The following is a 17,482-nucleotide window of genomic DNA, read 5'->3' on the forward strand; positions in this document are numbered from 1 at the left end:
GCTCTTCCAGAGCCTTCAATTAATTTACTACTACCAGAAATTGTAGTAACATCTGCCTTACACATACTTAAATGAGAGAAATATTTCTTCTCTTTGAATATTGTATGTGTCGTACATGAATCAATTAAATAAATATTTTACAATTGGACATTGATCCAAGTTTGCTTTGTGAGATATCCATATTTGCTTCCCATGGTTTGACATACAAAAGAAATATACGAATAAATATTAGTATATTCTTCTCGATTAAATATATTCATGAATTTGTTCAAGTATTTAACAAGGGAGCTAATAATGAGAAAGATAAGGACATTTAGTAGAATTAAATACCATACATCTAAATAATACGATTAACACAGTGTGAAATTGCAATTGTGGAAGAAAAGAAAACAAACTAATTTAAAAATTAGTTTTTCGAGCACACATTGTATAAAACAAATATTAGACAAAGAGAGAATTGGATAAGCTAACTGTCATTATACAATAACGTGGAAACAAGGATAACCATATTTGCCTGTCCATTATTCTGACCACATGGACGTGATCGCTCGTGTCTTCAATCATATACATATATTATCCAATTGAACTCTGAATTTTACTTTCTGTTTTAACTCCACGTTAAGAAATCGATAGATGTGCAACAGAAGCAAATTTCCATAAAGAGAGTTTGTTAAAGGGATCTATATTTAATCAAAACGAACTAACACTATTTTAAAAATTAAATAATACTAATTGATACTAATGATTACTACTCATGTAAAGAACTATAATTACATGATTTTTATTCATTAACTACTACGAACAGGCACAAATAAAAATTGAACTACTTAATCATCTTTAACCACGGATCCATCACCGATCAAGTGGTCTATTTTTCCATCAGGGCGCTCAAAGAAGACTGCCACATCCAAGTGGGTGATGTCAAAATCATTGTCAGAGACAAAATTGGCTTCAGGGCCTTTATTCTTTAGAGATGCTTGATAAAGCTCAACCAAATGTCTTGGTACCCGACAAATATTTGTCCAATGCCCTTTTCCATCGCAACGATAGCATTCAGTTTCTGAACCATTTGCTTTTGGCTTCTCATCTTTCCCTTTCCACTTTTGGTGGTTATTTCTCTTTGGGGGATGATTAACACCCGGAAAATTTCTTCCTTGTCTACGGCCACGGCCACGGCTACGACCATGACCACGATCATGACTACGAATAGAGTCACGGCCTTTTCCACGCGTAGCATAATGGGAATACACCTCATCCACTGCAGGCAATGGTGTAGACCCAGTGGGTCGATTTTCGTGATTTCTCATGAGCAAGTCATTATTTCGCTCAGCCACAAGGAGAAGAGAAATCAGCTCAGAGTACTTCTTGAAACCTTTCTCTCTGTACTGCTGTTGCAAGACCATATTGGAGGCATGAAACGTTGTGAACGTTTTTTCAAGCATATCATAATCAATGATAGTATCTCCACAGAGTTTCAATTTAGAAGTAATTCTGAACATCGCCGAATTATATTCAGAAACAGACTTAAAGTCTTGGAGCCTCAGGTGAGCCCAATCATATCGTGCTTGTGGAAGAGTGACCAACTTTAAGTTGTCATATCTTTCTTTTAAGCCATTCCACAAAATAAGTGGATCTTTGACTGTGAGATATTCAATTTTCAACCCTTCATCAAGGTGATGGTGCAAGAAAATCAAGGCCTTAGCACAATCTTGGGTGGATGCTTTATTTCCGTCTTTAATGGCGTCTCCAAGACCCATTGCATCTAAATGGATTTCAGCATCCAACACCCATGTCATATAGTTCTTGCCCGAAATTTCAAGGGCAAGGAACTTTCTTTTCATAATGTCAGTTATAATTAAAAAGAGGAGAAAAGTTACCTTAATCTTCTTGAGACGGTAGAGTCTCGTGCTGATAACGTGTTATAAAACAATAAAAGAACAAGAGCAATATTGCAGAGAAAGAGAGAGAAGGAATTCTTATTGAATTTTTGGGATGAATTACAATGGAATAGAATCCTCTATTTATAGGGAGATGGTGACTTAGCCACTAAGTAATAAACCCTAAAATCTCTCTAAATATGGACATTCACCATAAATAAGATTCTATTTATAACATATACGTTCTTTTAAAATTTTGTAGTAATAGAGATTAGGTACCAAGAGACTAGTATAAGAAAGCCGTGAGCCCATTATCCTTTTATGGTTCGCCTACAAAATGACCAAATTACCCTCACAGAATTTTCTCTTAATTAAATCCGCTACGTTTCCATTAATAATCTCCAGAAGCTTCTTTAAACCCCTCTCTAAAACCCTACTCCTCCAATTCCATAAACTCTCGCTTTCACCCGTTTCCTCCTCTCTGCTCTCCTCCTCCGTTTTCTCGCTCTGTCGCATTTGGTGAGACAAAATGCACAGGCTTTCGAAACGCTCTGTCACTGCAATCCTTCGCAGCACAACTGCTGCACGCTATCGAGAGATTGCTGCTCCAATTTCTTCTTCCCACTTCTTTTACGATTCGGTATTACTATGATTCACTAATCAATTTGCTTTTCACTCTACATCATATTTATTGTGATTAACTCATCAATTTACTGTAATTTGGTGGACAGGCGGATGGTGATAGTAAAGGTAGATGGTATTCATCATTAACTTCAGGTAGATGCAATGTTAACGGATCCATTAAGCCATTTAAATCGACAAATACGCCGTTTTTGGGTTGCCGGTATGAGTCAACAGCTGCTGCATCTGATTCTCCATCGGAGAAGTTTGAGTACCAAGCAGAGGTAAAAAGCTAACATCAAAGAGTTAGAAGCTGAAAAGTGTAGTGAATAATTGGAAATTTGAAAATTTTGTTTTGTTTACGTGGCAGGTTAGTCGCCTTATGGACCTCATTGTTAACAGTTTGTACAGCAATAAGGAGGTTTTTCTGAGGGAGCTTATCAGGTAATTATTAGCTTAACTTTCTTTTTAAATGTTCGTATGCTCCGCATTTTTTTTGTATATAACATCAATTACCTTTGCAAAAACCAGTGTTTATGAAGCGTTTTTGTATGCCCAACTGTTTTTATAACAGTATCTTTGTATGCCCTGCAGTTCTTATGACAGTCTTTGCGTGTTGTGAAAGATTTTCTGAAACAATGTAAATATTAGATTTTTATTTTTTACTGTGACGACTTGAGATTCAGCTACTTGGTAACACTAACTAAGGGACCAAAAAGTAATGTGAATAGTTTCATTTGATTGTGATGACTTCGGTGGAGTTCTCTGCAGAAGGCTAATTTATTGTCTCGTAATACTTTGTCATTGAATTATATCTGGCTTAATACATTTAAATGCTACCAGTTATCTGCCAACACTCTCAGTTGGTTTATATTATGTCAACTCTGGAGGCCCTATGTTTGTATTAGACTGAAGTCACTAAACTAAAAGGAATTAAACTATCTATATTTGCTACTTACATTGTTCCAATTTGATGACACAGCAATGCAAGTGATGCCTTGGATAAGTTGAGGTTTCTTGGTGTTACTCAGCCTGAGCTTTTGAAGGATGGAGTTGATCTTGATATTCGCATTCAGACCGATAAAGATAATGGCGTTATTACCATAACGTGAGCGTCACAACCTATTAACTTTGTCTCTTTCGGATTTGTTTGTCCATCATGAATGTTGAGGCTTTCATGGTATATGGTGTATGCAGGGACTCGGGAATTGGTATGACTCGCCAAGAACTTGTTGACTGCCTTGGTACTATTGCACAAAGTGGAACTGCAAAGTTCCTAAAAGCCCTGAAGGTGCATTTCTGTGATATAATTATCCTACTCTCAGTGTGTGCTTCATATAACCTATAAGTTTTGTACATGTGTTTTTACCACATAACAGGACAGCAAGGATGCTGGTGCTGACAGCAATTTAATTGGTCAATTCGGCGTGGGATTCTACTCAGCTTTCCTTGTTTCTGAACAAGTATGTTTTTTGTCTAGGGATTCTACATTAGACTTCCTCTCCACTTCTTGATAATAAATATTAACCTTGTTACATTTGTATCTCTCTTATAATTTGCTAATGAAAGGTTGAAGTCTCGACAAAAAGCCCAAAATCTGACAAGCAATATGTCTGGGTTGGAGAGGCCAATTCAAGCACCTATACCATTAGAGAGGAGACTGATCCTGCAAAACTTCTTCCTAGGGGAACCCGTCTCACTCTATATCTTAAGGTTGGTAAATCAATTTGTTTCAAAGGCAAGCTTCTGATCCTAGCTATCTTAGTTCCTGAGGAGGACCTTACTGTTCTTTTCTCCATGTTCTGCTGTATATGTGCAGAGGGACGACAAAGGATTTGCGCATCCGGAAAGAATTGAAAAGCTTGTGAAAAACTACTCACAGTTTGTTTCATTCCCTATTTATACTTGGCAAGAGAAGGGTTATACAAAAGAGGTATGTGCATACCCTTATGCCTTTCCGTATACTCATGAGGCATAACTTCTGCAGATAAATCTTCACTTGTTTCTATCTATGGCCACAAAACACTCTTGGGGCTTTACATTTTTGACGTTCCACATTATGTAAGCTGGAATGACTCCTTATCGCCTTGTGGTTCCGTGATATTGTCTCTTTACAGGTTGAAGTTGATGAGGATCCGGCAGAAGCCAAGAAGGAAGGAGAAGATGAGACAGCTGAGGTAGCTAGGAAGTACCTATTCTGGGTGTAGCTTTCTTGATTCTGCTGTTGTCTTTTTTTCCATTTCTGATGAAATTTCCAACTCTCTGCAACAGAAAAAGAAGAAGACCAAAAAAATTGTGGAGAAATATTGGGACTGGGAGCTTACAAATGAGACTCAACCAATATGGGTTAGTCTTCAGATTACTATCTCCTGCCCTATGCTCCCAAAGTTTGTTCTTACTGATATAATGAGTAACTGTCTTTCCTTTTCCAGCTTCGAAGTCCTAAGGAAGTGAGTAAAGAGGAGTACAACGAGTTCTACAAGAAAACTTTTAATGAATATTTGGAGCCGCTTGCTTCTTCACATTTCACAACTGAGGTACTAAAAACTTCTTTGATGCAGAATGTTTTAAAGTAACATAGTCTACTACTTCACCCTTCTGTTATAATTCTAGTATGATATCCTCTCTTTAATGGTACTATTGGAGGTTTAAGTTTCAATTTTGTTAGACAACATTTCTAGCTCTTTTGTTTTTTCGTATTCCCCTGTTACTTCATTTTACCTCGCTTTTGCTGTAACAGGGAGAAGTGGAGTTCCGTTCTATACTTTATGTGCCATCTGTATCTTCAATGGGTAAGGATGACATAGTCAATCCCAAGACGAAGAATATAAGGCTTTACGTAAAGCGAGTGTTCATATCTGACGACTTTGACGGTGAACTGGTAAGAGAGAAAGTTTTATTGTTTATATGAGAGAAAGCTTTATTCTTTCTATGAGAGAAGTTCATTGCTATACAAAGGAGCTTATTGATATGCCTTTTCTCTGCTATAGTTTCCACGCTACCTGAGTTTTATCAAAGGTGTTGTCGACTCAAATGATCTTCCACTTAATGTATCACGAGAGATTCTTCAAGAAAGTCGCGTTGTAAGTTCATCAGGCATATTCTTTGCATTCAAGTGGTGGTGCATTTTTTATTTGCATGCTGTTAAGCTCTTGTGTTTACGAACTGTTTCTTGTTGTCTTAGGTTCGCATCATGAGGAAGCGGTTGGTGCGGAAAGCATTTGAAATGATTCAGGGCATTTCCCTCAGTGAAAACAAAGATGTATGTATATTCGCTTCTCAAGCCTTTGTACCCATGGCACTAGTCTTATACATTTGTTGTGAAACAATTTTTTACACAGTCAAAATGTTTGTCTTTGTTTTTTTTCCTGAAAGTTTCTGTTATCTATAGCTTTTTGCATTAGCTGGCTGGTTCTTCTGAATGTCATTGGGCATCTGCTACTCTTTATATGCAGGACTATGATAAGTTCTGGGAGAACTATGGAAAGCACCTAAAGCTGGGATGCATCGAAGATCGTGAAAATCACAAGCGTCTTGCTCCACTTTTACGATTTTTCTCTTCTCAAAGTGATGAATTTACAATCAGCTTGGATGAATATGTTGAGAATATGAAACCAGACCAGAAAGACATTTACTATATTGCTTCTGATAGTGTAACGAGCGCAAAGAACACTCCTTTCCTTGAAAAACTTCTTGAGAAGGATCTTGAAGTATGAGTCGTTTGAACTGACTCTAGTTGGTTTCTTGTCTGCTGTATTCTTGCTTGCTTCACTGATATTGTCTAATTCCTTTTCCAGGTGCTGTTCTTAGTTGATCCTATTGATGAGGTTGCAATCCAAAATCTCAAATCATATAAGGAGAAAAACTTTGTTGACATTAGCAAAGAGGACCTAGATTTGGGTTAGTTATTTGAGATGTTTGTCCTTTATATAATATCCGTTCCCTTTTAGCTGACCTGTGTATTTTGCAATACTAATAAGCTGGATATCCATTGTTGTAGGTGATAAGAATGAAGACAAGGAAAAAGAGATAAAACAGGAGTTTGGGCAAACTTGTGATTGGATAAAGAAACGGCTAGGGGACAAGGTTGCTAGTGTGCAGATCTCAAATCGTTTGAGCAGTTCTCCTTGTGTTCTTGTATCAGGAAAGTTTGGTTGGTCAGCCAATATGGAGAGGTAAAGTGAATTTTTTCTGATGCAGATGGTTCAGTTTGGAGTTTCAAGCTGTAGCCATTTATGAAATACCTGGATTTTCTTGCAGGCTGATGAAGGCCCAAACTGTTGGTGATACCTCCAACCTGGATTTCATGAGGAGCAGAAGAGTCTTTGAGATCAATCCCGAACACCCGATCATTAGAACCTTAAATGTAAGCGGATCCTGTGTGATGACGGTACCTTCTTATGTGATCTAATCTTATGTGTTTACTAACATCCTTATTTGTAAAATATTGCAGGAAGCCTGCAGGAGTACTCCAGATGATGAAGAAGCCTTGAGGGCCATTGATCTTTTGTATGATGCTGCATTGGTTTCTAGTGGTTTCACTGTGAGTCTTCCTATATTTATTCCTATTTATTCGGGTACTGGATTTGGTCCCTGAGACAATTAACCTCAGTGAAGCTAGCATATAGTATTCATACTTGGTTACATTTTTAGGATTACGCTGGGCATAGGTGACCCTTCTTAATTAGGCCAGTAGTTCTTGATATTTGCTTAGATAACTATAGGAGGTCCAAGAATGTAGTTTATTAACTTGAAGATGTACCATAACATATTAGAACTACTTGTGAGCTTTGACCTCATGTAAGATTTAGAAAGAAAAAGAGTAGGTGGAAGAGTTGGTAAGTGGTAAGGTGATTTTAACCAGCAATATGCTAGAGAAGGTTCATTTCTCATGAGATACACTATTTCATAGATATTTTTGCTTTTAAATGGTGGGGTTTACACTGGTAGGGGATGATGAGTTCCTGACATTACATGTCAAGTTCATCGGTTGATTTTATTTTTGAGGGACAAAAGGGAAACTAATAGGTGATGATAATATGAACAAAGATTCCATTATATAAGAGTAAATAGAACTATATGACAAATATTGGCTGCCTATGGCAGTGAACTTGATTCTTATATCTTGCGTCAATTCTTGCAGCCTGATAATCCGGCACAACTTGGAGGGAAGATATATGAGATGATGAACATGGCTCTTGCTGGCAAGTGGGGAACTGTCGGTGGGTATCAGCAGCAGCAAGTAAACCAGCAATCGTACATCCCAGAAACAGTCGAAGCTGAGGTGGTTGAGCCTGCTGAAGCTGGTGGACAGAAATAAAATGTGTAACTTTCCATTAGTTTGTAATATAATAGTCGAGGCTCGGTAGAGATAATATTGGTGCCCTATTGGTGAGCAGCAGATCAATCGTCAAGTAGAATGGACTTATAAGCATTATTGTGCAGTTAAATTGAAATTTTAACATAGAACAACAATCTTGTTTACGAATAACGTTGCTGCTCCAGCTGATTTCTATTAATTCAAATGCAACTTGCTTTAGACTACAAGAAAAGACTACCAAGTCCATAGTTTTGTGTTTTATGGAGGTGTTAATGAAAGTTCAATTCCATGGTAATTTTCTGAAAAGCAATCTGATATAGGAGATCTGATAAGAGCAGCAGGCTCTATCTTAGTTTATTAATCTTCTTTTCTTATAAACCAGGTGGAGGTATTGCATATAACCAACTTAGATTGAGATGTTAATGATACTGAACACTTGGTTGAATGTGTGTGTGTGTGTGTGTGTTTGTGTATACATATTTAGACACGTCAATTAGTTTTTCTAAGTAATATGTGAAAAATGCTATTCTGGTCATGCTGTATTTGGAAGAAATGAGCAAAATTGAAGGTCTTCAAACTGATGTATTAAGGTCATTCCTTGATTATGTCTTATGGTCGTTTGGTAGAATGTATTAGGCAACATAATACATATATAAGCTTGGTATTATTAATCCCTTTTTTTAGTAGTATTTTCCAACTTATGTATAACTAATATCTATATTAGTTATACACCCTATTTAGTATTATTCGTATACATAGCAATTTATGGTATTAGCAATATCATTGTTTTGTATACATGAGTAAGTATGTATAAAGACAAAACTATCCGCTCAAAATCTTTTCCAAATCCTTTTCAAAGAATGTGGAGGGTATTTTTGTAAACAAACTTCTGTTATGCTATTTCAGTCCTTAAATTTTTCTTCTTCAAATGATTTATTACTTTTGCATTTGAAGTTATTTGTACTGACCTTGATACCCCATGTCTCTATTGGTGTTTGGTCTAAAATTTTCTTTTTACGTTTGTTATTTGAAATTCAAAAATAGTCAGATTTACAAGTGGTCATTCAAAAATAGTCACAGTTTCAGAAGTAATCGAAATTCAGCCACTTTCATGTAAAGATAAATCTGAACGAAAACACTGTTTAAAATCCAGAAAATACTCCAGTATAATATACTGGAATTATACTGGAACTCCAGTATAATATACTGGAATTCCAGTATAATATACCGGAGTTCCAGCATAAGTATACTGGAACTCCAATATATTATACTAGAGTTCTAGTATAATATATCGGTCCAGCATAATATGCTGGAAGTTCATACACAGGTGCTCAAATCTCCAGTATATTATACTGGAACTTTCCGCGTGTTGGAGTTCCAGCATAATATGCTGGAAGTTCATACACAGGTGCACTGATCTCAAGTATATTATGCTGGAACTTTCCATGTTGCAGCAAAATGGTGGCTATTTTTGAATAACTTTACAGACGCTGACTATTTTTGAATGACTAGTCCGAAAATTGGCTAGCCCGTGCTATTTAATTAACAAACACTAGTCTGCAACCCTCAGTCCAACAAAAACTTGACCAATAATAATACAGTAATAATATTAATAGACAATAGGGAAAAGGTCGAATTTGTCCTATGCTAATCGAAATTGAGCAATTTTGTACTCTATTATACTTTGAATTTAATATTATTCCATCACTTGCGAAAGTATTATTTTTGCCCTTGACTCTTATTGGAGTACCAAAGTGAAGATAACAAACAATAATCTTAACAAACAAAAATATTTTCCACGAAAACATTTTGCATTATACCAAACACACCCTAAGAGTCGATTTATTTTACATAACTCGTTAACCCTAGGGGTCTGAATGATATAAAATATAACGGTGGATAAAATGTAGCAATTTAGAGAAGTACATGACAAATTTATACTCCCTCCGGTCCAAAATAAGTGATTTTTTAGCCTTTTTTTTGTGGTCCAAAATAAGTGATTTTTTCAGATTTCAAGAATGAATTAATTATTTTTTTCCTACATTGCCCTTGGAGTAAATAGTGTTGGAGTATGTGTTAGAGAGTATTTATGTGAAGAGATAGTAAAGGTTAATATGGTCAATTTCATTGCTAATTAATGTTAAAAGGTAGATTTCTTAATTTGTGTGAAAACAGCTAAAAAATTACTTATTTTGGATCGGAGAGAGTACCTTTTTCTCTAGACAATAAAAACTACTGTAGTAAAAAGAAATGGAGAAAAAGACCGGTCTAGTGGTAAATCAGACCGGCTAAACGGTGCCAGACGGTCAGACCGTCCTTTTCCGGTTCTTGGTCATCGTCTGCAGTTGACTTTTCTTATTCTTTTTGCCAGCGAAATGCAGAAAGATAAAGGCAGAATCTTTTTTTCTTTCAAAATTTGTAGTTGAAGTCTCAAATTCATCCACAAGTCTTTCCTCTACAGAAATGTGCCTGATTTAGTAAGTGTAGAACTCTTTCCAATTTTCATTTAAACTTTATATTTTCTTGCCAAATTTTGGTTGACCCAACTTATGTTACTTAATTTTCTTTAGTGTATTCAAATTGGTTTCAGCTGATTTTCAGTTGTTATTTTTATTTGTTGTTTCTTTTGCAAGTGTTCTGAGAATTTGAGGATGTCCCATGTAGTTAATACGAATACTTTTCTGGTTTAATTATTTGGATTTAGTTTCATGGATTAATTGTGTGTTAATGCTTAAAGTTTGGTGAAAATTATTTATTGATTTCTCACGTTTTTGTTTGGAGAATCTAATCTTCATAAAGTTATAATCTTTAATATATAGTGTAAATAGGCAGCTCTTAGTTTTAGTTTGGATCCATTTGAAAATGTTTTAAATTACATTTCCATAGGTAAAAGGTATCAAGCTGCTTTCTTACAAAGACATGATTTTTAGAGGCTTAGCTCGAGATGTTATTTTCATTGACATTACTTTGATTTTTTTTTTTGACATTTTTTTCCTTCCAGGTGCTGATATATAAGTTATCAACTTATCATCAAATATGCTGCCTCCACGTCCCAACGGGTTACAATCGTCCTTGTTTCTTGCATCTTCTGATAATCATGAGCCAAGAATGAACTCTGATCAGATTCGTGAATCGCCTGCTGAGAGTGCTAGTTCATGGCCCGCTGTTGATGCTGCTGCCCAAAAGAAGCTTGAGAATCAGAAAGTTGAGGATGATTATTACGAGCAGTCTGTCACTCGTGGCCGTTCTAGTGCAAATAGGATCTCTCTTCTTGATATAGCAAGAGAGCGAGTGGATATAATATCTGAGCAAATGTATTTGCTCCCTAATGAGTATTTAGATGAGCTAAAGGGTAGGCTTCGAGCAATGCTTGAGGGGAACGGGAGTTCTCAACAAAGAGACGAATTTATGGTTTTACAGAGGCTTGTTCAGAGGAGGTCTGATTTGACTGCAGAAACATTGATTAAAGCTCATCGGGTTCAGCTGGAAATTATTGTTGCTATAAAAAGTGGAATTCAATTTTTCCTGCATCAAAGTATGAATCTTTCTCAGACTGCCCTGGTTGAGGTTTTCGTATACAAGAGATGTCGGAATATAGCATGCCAAAGTCAGTTGCCTGCAGAAGATTGCCTTTGTGAGATATGCACCAATAGAAAGGGATTCTGCAGCCTTTGCATGTGTGTTATCTGTAACAAGTTTGATTTTGAAGTGAATACATGCCGGTGGATTGGTTGTGATTCCTGCGCTCATTGGACTCACACGGATTGTGCAATTCGTGATAAACAAGTTGGAACAGGTGCTTCTTCTGCGAATGGGCTGGGGTCTGCTGAACAGCAGTTCAGGTGTAGAGCATGCAACCGAACTTCTGAGCTTTTAGGCTGGGTGAAAGATGTATTCCAACACTGTGCTCCGACGTGGGACAAGGAATCTTTGCTAAGAGAACTAACTGTTGTAAGTAAGATCTTTCGACTGAGTGAAAACACAAGAGGGAGGCAGCTGTTTTGGAAGTCTGAGGAGCTCATAGAAAAACTAAAGGGTGGAGTAGCAGAGGCCATAGCTAGCAGAAGTATATTATCTTTTCTCCAAGGTAAATCTCATATCTTGTTCTCTAATGCTACTGCACTTTCTGGAAATAATGCATAAAAACTGCTATATGCTTTATATCTAAATGTTGAGGCATAGTTGTTTGATTGATTGATATGCCTTGGATCTCAAGCTGTATCAAATACTTTCCATCTTTAGTCTAGGTAACATGGGATGAAACATGTAACAATAATTCATCACTCATGACAAGAGTTTTAGCCGACCTTTCTGCTCTTGAATCTTGGAATCAGATATGCTCTTGCTCTGTTAAGCGTGTCGACAGAGAGATTGAAGACATGCTTGATCCATAAAGGGTTCTTTTCATGCTCTTCTGCTGTTGCTCGTATCATCTTTTTTATCCAGTTCTTCTTAGTTATTTCTTTGCTTTAGATAGAAAATTAATTTTTACAGAAGGGAGAGGTAGCAGTACAATCGTCAAGGGTAAGGTTCTTCTCCCTTCTATAAAAATTAATGTTTTAAGGTTAGAAGTTAGAATCAAGATTGCAAAATTTGTTTACATGGAAAAGAATTCGGATTATCCAAGTTCCGCAACCTTCTATTAATTAACTGGTGAAAAAAATGAAATTGGAAAGAACATCAAGCAAATTGAGCAACTATCTTGTCACTCTTATCATTGAAATGACAAAAGAAAGTGGCACTTTCATGTAGCCTGAGATGGTGGTAAATGTCTGAGATCAGGATATCATGAAGTGAAGGTCTCATACAACTGTGAAATAGATAAGAAATAGGAGGTATCACTTTCTAGATTTCATTGTTTGAGATGAATATATTTTCTATTCAATGGCAGCAAAGGTGAGAATAGCCTGTGTGCTAAAGGAAAGTACTGACTTCTGCCACATCCTCAAAATCTAAGCGGAATAGAAGTCAAATGTCTAGCAGGATTACCAGTTTCCTGCACTTGTATATAAAAGTGAAATATCTCAAATGAATTCACCAAGTCTACTTTCTTTCACAGTTTATAACATTCTGATCCTTAGATTTATGCTTAACTCCTCTTCAAGCGTTCACCTTCTTTTGTCAGTTTCACTCTCCTCTTGTATCTGCTTTTGTGTTCTTCCACTTCTGTACTGTAAATTTAAGTCTCTGTACTTGACTATGTATTTTGGTACACCATATTCTCTGCTGATCAACCATCAACCCGTCCCCAAGCTACCCTTGGCTGAGCTCTAATTTTGGTACAAGATCTGAGGGCAACAAATATTTCATACTTCCCAATGGTTAAGGAGCTCCATTTGTTTTTTGGCGATAGATCTGTTGGTATATAACCTAGGTGCTAACTGCTAAGTTGTTGTAGATAAAAAATTGTTCCTTTAAAAGTTCTTGCAGGAACTATATATTTTTATAATCCCCAAAAAGAAGCTACTGCCTCCTTGCCATCCATGTTGCATGCTTATCGCTTTTTTGTTTCTTGGTGCTCTGAACACCTATTTCCCTCTCAATCCTTCCTCACTATGTCCAATAACTCCAATTTCTCCTAATTTTTTGTTCTTTTTTCAAAATTTAGCGTGAGAGATTTTCCTGCAAAAAGGCCGAAAAGAGTGATTTACTTCTTCTGCTGAGGAACTCGAAATTAAATCTGCACTAGTAGAAATGCCCGTATCACCATCAACAGCTTCCTTAAGAGTTTGAAGGTTCCATGTTCTATCGCACTAGAGTTACTTTCTCCTGCCTCCCTTTACAGTCTGTTTCTTTTTTTTATTTCTGCCTCAGTAGTGAAGTCTATTTGAGTGATTGGTCCTCCTTCTGACTCTATTTATGTGATCTCTGACTCTATCCGCACCTTCCCTTTCATGATCCACTTGCATCCCATTTTCTAAGGCTGATGGGTACAGATCGGTCCTTATTTTGAAGGAATAAAAGATAGAATAATTTTGGAATTCCATCATTTCCCGTCATATATTTTCCTGCCAAATTTTGGTGCAAACAGGGGAAAGATGACCAGATTCTGGTACATGCAAGGAAATGCCGCACACGGGAACGGATAGAAGGTTTATGTGAGATGCCTCCTTTCCTTTTCTCCTTCTATCTGGTAGGACAAAATTCATTCTTCTCGGGGTGAACATCCGCCCTTCATCCTTTTCCCTTTCTCAATCACTCATCATGCTATCACCAAAATCCTAAGAAGTTGAAAAGAGAGTAGGCCTAAAATGCATGGCATAATTTCTTCTTGTATCTTCATTACTTTCTTGGAAGAACTATTCTGAATATCATCAATTTATGTACTCATTTTGGTGAAGAGCTTGAGATGGACTCACAAAAGAGCAGTGAGGCTGGAATTAACGGAAGGATGATGCCACCACAGGAGGCATGCAGCCGAATCGCTGAAGTGGTACAAGAAGCAGTGCAAAAAATGGAAATAGTGGCTGACGAAAAAATGAGGATGCTAAAGAGAGCTCGCCAAGCTCTCGAGGCTTGTGATCATGAACTGGAGGAAAAAGCTAAGGAAGTTGCAGAACTGAAGCTGGAGAGGCAGCGAAAAAGGCAACAGATAGACGAATTGGAGAGCGTTGTTAGGCTTAAAGAAGCAGAAGCAGATATGTTCCAGCTTAAGGCTGACGAAGCAAGACGAGAAGCTGACAGGTTACAGAGGATTGCTCTTGCAAAATCAGGGAAATCAGAAGAAGACTATGCTAGCAGTTACCTTAAACAACGTCTTAGTGAGGCTGAAGCTGAGAGGCAATTCCTTTTCGAGAAGATTAAACTTCAAGATCAAGGTTCTCGTTCATCGCAAAGCAATGACATGGTTGACCCTCCGCAAGCACTTTACACTAAAATTCAAGAGATCCTGAAGAGCGTGTAGCTCTGCCTCCGGCCAGTATAGCCATCCGACCAGCCTATGAACATCTTTGTAAGTGACCTGATCATTATTCATGTTTTGTGTGCTTTTGTTGCAGTAACTTAATATAGTGTTGCAGAGCAAACTGTAAATTAGATTCTTGTGTCATTTTAACTTACTTCTTTAAATAAGACGTTGGCAGGACGAATGCCCTAGCTAAAACCTTGTATAATTGATTGATTTGCTTTTATTGATGGAATTAATTTGTGAAATCGACTAAAAATACTGCTATATAATTGATCAACTGGCTGTTGCTAGAAACAATACAATATCAACTCAAGATAGAATGAAACATAGAAAGCCAGCTTACTAGTATGATCAATATGGAAAAATTCTAGTTAAATAAAAATGTACAGTTTGTTCTGCATTATGTTTCAGCAAAGTTGCCACTACAAAATAACCCTGCATGTAACTCTTATCAATCTCTCCACTTTTCTCTTCTCTCTCTCTAGGGGTATTTATTTCTCTTCCAATGTGACAGGTAACTGGTCAAAAATTCAAAATTCGAATTTCAGTCGGGGCGGAGCTAGCCTTTAGTTTATGGGTTCAGCCTGTATTTAAAAAAAAAAAAGGCAGCCCGGTGCACTAAGTTCCCGCTATGCGCGGGGTCCGAGAAAGGTCCAAATTCTGTATTTGTATTAAAAAATTCATTGAATATGTACAAATTATTAATTTAGAACCCATTAACCTAAAAGTATTAAAATTCTAAACCCATAAGCTTCAAATTCTGGTTCTGCCTCTGATTGCAGTGCCACGAGTTTGACCTCTCAGCTTTTATTGACCTATTGTGACATTCCCTACTCTCCTACTATTAACTACTAGTAGTAAAAGACAGTAAATCAAACATGGATTTAGACATGAAATATAGTGACAAAACTCAACTACATTATTGAGAATTACTAATAGGGCTATGGGCTACCACAAACTACAGATGTAAAGACATTTATCAGATTGGATAAGACAAAATACACTATTCTTGTTACATAGATGCTGAACTAAATGTGGACTCAACATGTTGACATCCTTAACATAGTATTAGACCATTAGTTATCTTTCTTTTGTTTCTCACCGGGTGTCTGGTATCTCCTTTGATGCCCTTATTATCCGTGTTCGAGTTCGCGTCGTGTAAGGTCCACTAAAGGGAAAGCGCACCTTACCATGGTTTTTTTTCAATTCAGCTCTCGAGTCTGAAACCTCTGATTAAGGATGAAAGGATTATATCCAACCAGTGACCATTAGTTACTTGTTAAAAAACTACCTTGCAAAAAAGATTTCCAGAAATAGTTAAAAAGAAAACTGAAATGGATAGAATAAACTTTTGTAGCCTAAAATGTTAAAACTTGACCAGAATTCAGATTCCGTATAATTTGATGGGGAGGCATTAACAACCACCTCCAAACAAACCCACTCTGAACAAATTTTCTCATGGCCATGTGATATTTGGATTGACAGTTCAACTTCTTCATTTTTAAGATTTTTTTTTTTTTTTTTTTGTGTTTTTTCTTTTATAAATTAATCGTTTCTACGAGAAATGATCTTTTATATAAAGTCTGCTGATTTAATTCTTAACATGGGATCTCATGCTTCTTTTTTTCCCTTTCAGTCAAAAAAAAATATCTTACCTTTTTGCTAGTGGCAATATTGTGTCTTACTATTTTGCTTTTCAGTGCAGGATCTATTTACTAGTTATCGCTTTTGCTTTGCATCTTTCTTCTGGATTTCACGTTGTTCCTATTTTTCCTATGATTTCTGTGGTGATACCAATATTGTCTCCTTTTGTCTTTTTGTTTTCTTGAGCCGAGGGTCTTTTGGAAACAGCCTCTCTACTCCTTCGGCGTAAGCACTACCCTCCCCAAACTCCACTAATAAAATTTTACTGGGTTGTTGTTGTTGCCCTTTTGCTTTCCTGTTTTCTAGTCTACAGAGATACAATTTAGTCTGGAAATATTTTATAAAAAAAAAAAATATATATACCCTAATAAACATTTACAAGTGCACGAATGAAGCAGATTGATTTGAGATGTAACAAGCTAAGATTGTTTTGAGAAAACATGAAACTAAAAAAATTGTCATTAAATTTGTTTTAGTTTCTGCGATGTTAACAGAATCTTAGATAGATAAAGGAAGCAAACAAAAAAGCTAAACATTTTTTTTTGCGCGAGAAGTAAGGGCATAGCAGTTTCACGAAGTTGCTTCTTAACACGTCTGTTTTTTTGGTCGTTAACGCTTGACCAATAAGATAAAAAGAGATTTTCTTGCTTGTTTAATAAAGTCTCGCTTTTTAATAAGAATAGGTGTTTACAAATTTTTATTCTTCATTTAAAACTACCAAGTGTCGGCTTGGGATTTCTGCCTTGTTATGAAATTTAAAATTGTCATTAAATTTGTTGTAGTTAAGGTCAAGTCAAAGAAGATTAAAGACAAAGAGACAGCTAGTGAAAACGAAATGTAAAGAGAGAAGGGTGCAAAAAAGAAATTGTTAGGTGAACAAAAACAAACTTAATGTTTCTATGCTTTATTATCTCTCCACTATTATAGTTTTGATTTGACATTTTGTCTCTTTCTCCTAACAATTGCTTAATATTTTTTCATTTCATTTTGCTTTTCCAACTTTTGTTACTACCACTATTTTATTTTATTTTTTATTTGCCTTTAATCCATTTGGTTCCTTCTAATAAATGCTATAAATGTGGATTTTAGCTTTTGGTAGGTTAACTTTTTCTA

At 36.3% G+C, this 17,482-nt stretch overlaps 2 protein-coding genes across 3 annotated transcripts; both read left to right on the forward strand.

Moving 5' to 3' along the window:
• The first annotated feature begins 2,287 nt into the window (after window positions 1-2,287).
• On the forward strand, window positions 2,288-8,042 carry LOC109219501 (heat shock protein 90-6, mitochondrial). The gene is made up of 20 exons (XM_019383963.1): window positions 2,288-2,517; window positions 2,609-2,782; window positions 2,869-2,942; window positions 3,481-3,606; window positions 3,696-3,789; window positions 3,878-3,961; window positions 4,068-4,211; window positions 4,318-4,431; window positions 4,616-4,675; window positions 4,770-4,844; window positions 4,931-5,035; window positions 5,239-5,379; window positions 5,489-5,581; window positions 5,683-5,760; window positions 5,954-6,208; window positions 6,296-6,398; window positions 6,499-6,673; window positions 6,759-6,864; window positions 6,952-7,041; window positions 7,642-8,042. The coding sequence occupies exons 1-20, from the start codon at window positions 2,407-2,409 to the stop codon at window positions 7,816-7,818; spliced, it is 2,379 nt and encodes a 792-aa protein (XP_019239508.1). The 5' UTR covers window positions 2,288-2,406; the 3' UTR covers window positions 7,819-8,042.
• Window positions 8,043-10,083: 2,041 nt separating this feature from the next.
• Window positions 10,084-15,539, forward strand: LOC109219500 (protein OBERON 2-like). 2 transcript variants are annotated; one of them, XM_019383962.1, is made up of 4 exons: window positions 10,084-10,295; window positions 10,820-11,905; window positions 14,160-14,770; window positions 15,240-15,539. In XM_019383962.1, exons 2-3 carry the CDS (start codon window positions 10,855-10,857, stop codon window positions 14,720-14,722), a joined length of 1,614 nt encoding a protein of 537 aa, XP_019239507.1. In that variant the 5' UTR covers window positions 10,084-10,295; window positions 10,820-10,854; the 3' UTR covers window positions 14,723-14,770; window positions 15,240-15,539. The 2 variants fall into 2 exon arrangements, with proteins under 2 accessions (XP_019239507.1, XP_019239506.1); XM_019383961.1 differs by lacking the exon at window positions 15,240-15,539 and having other exon boundaries at window positions 14,160-14,974.
• The last annotated feature ends 1,943 nt before the right edge of the window (window positions 15,540-17,482 follow it).

This window comes from Nicotiana attenuata, unplaced genomic scaffold (genome assembly GCF_001879085.1).
Source record: "Nicotiana attenuata strain UT unplaced genomic scaffold, NIATTr2, whole genome shotgun sequence".
Lineage (NCBI taxonomy): Eukaryota > Viridiplantae > Streptophyta > Magnoliopsida > Solanales > Solanaceae > Nicotiana > Nicotiana attenuata.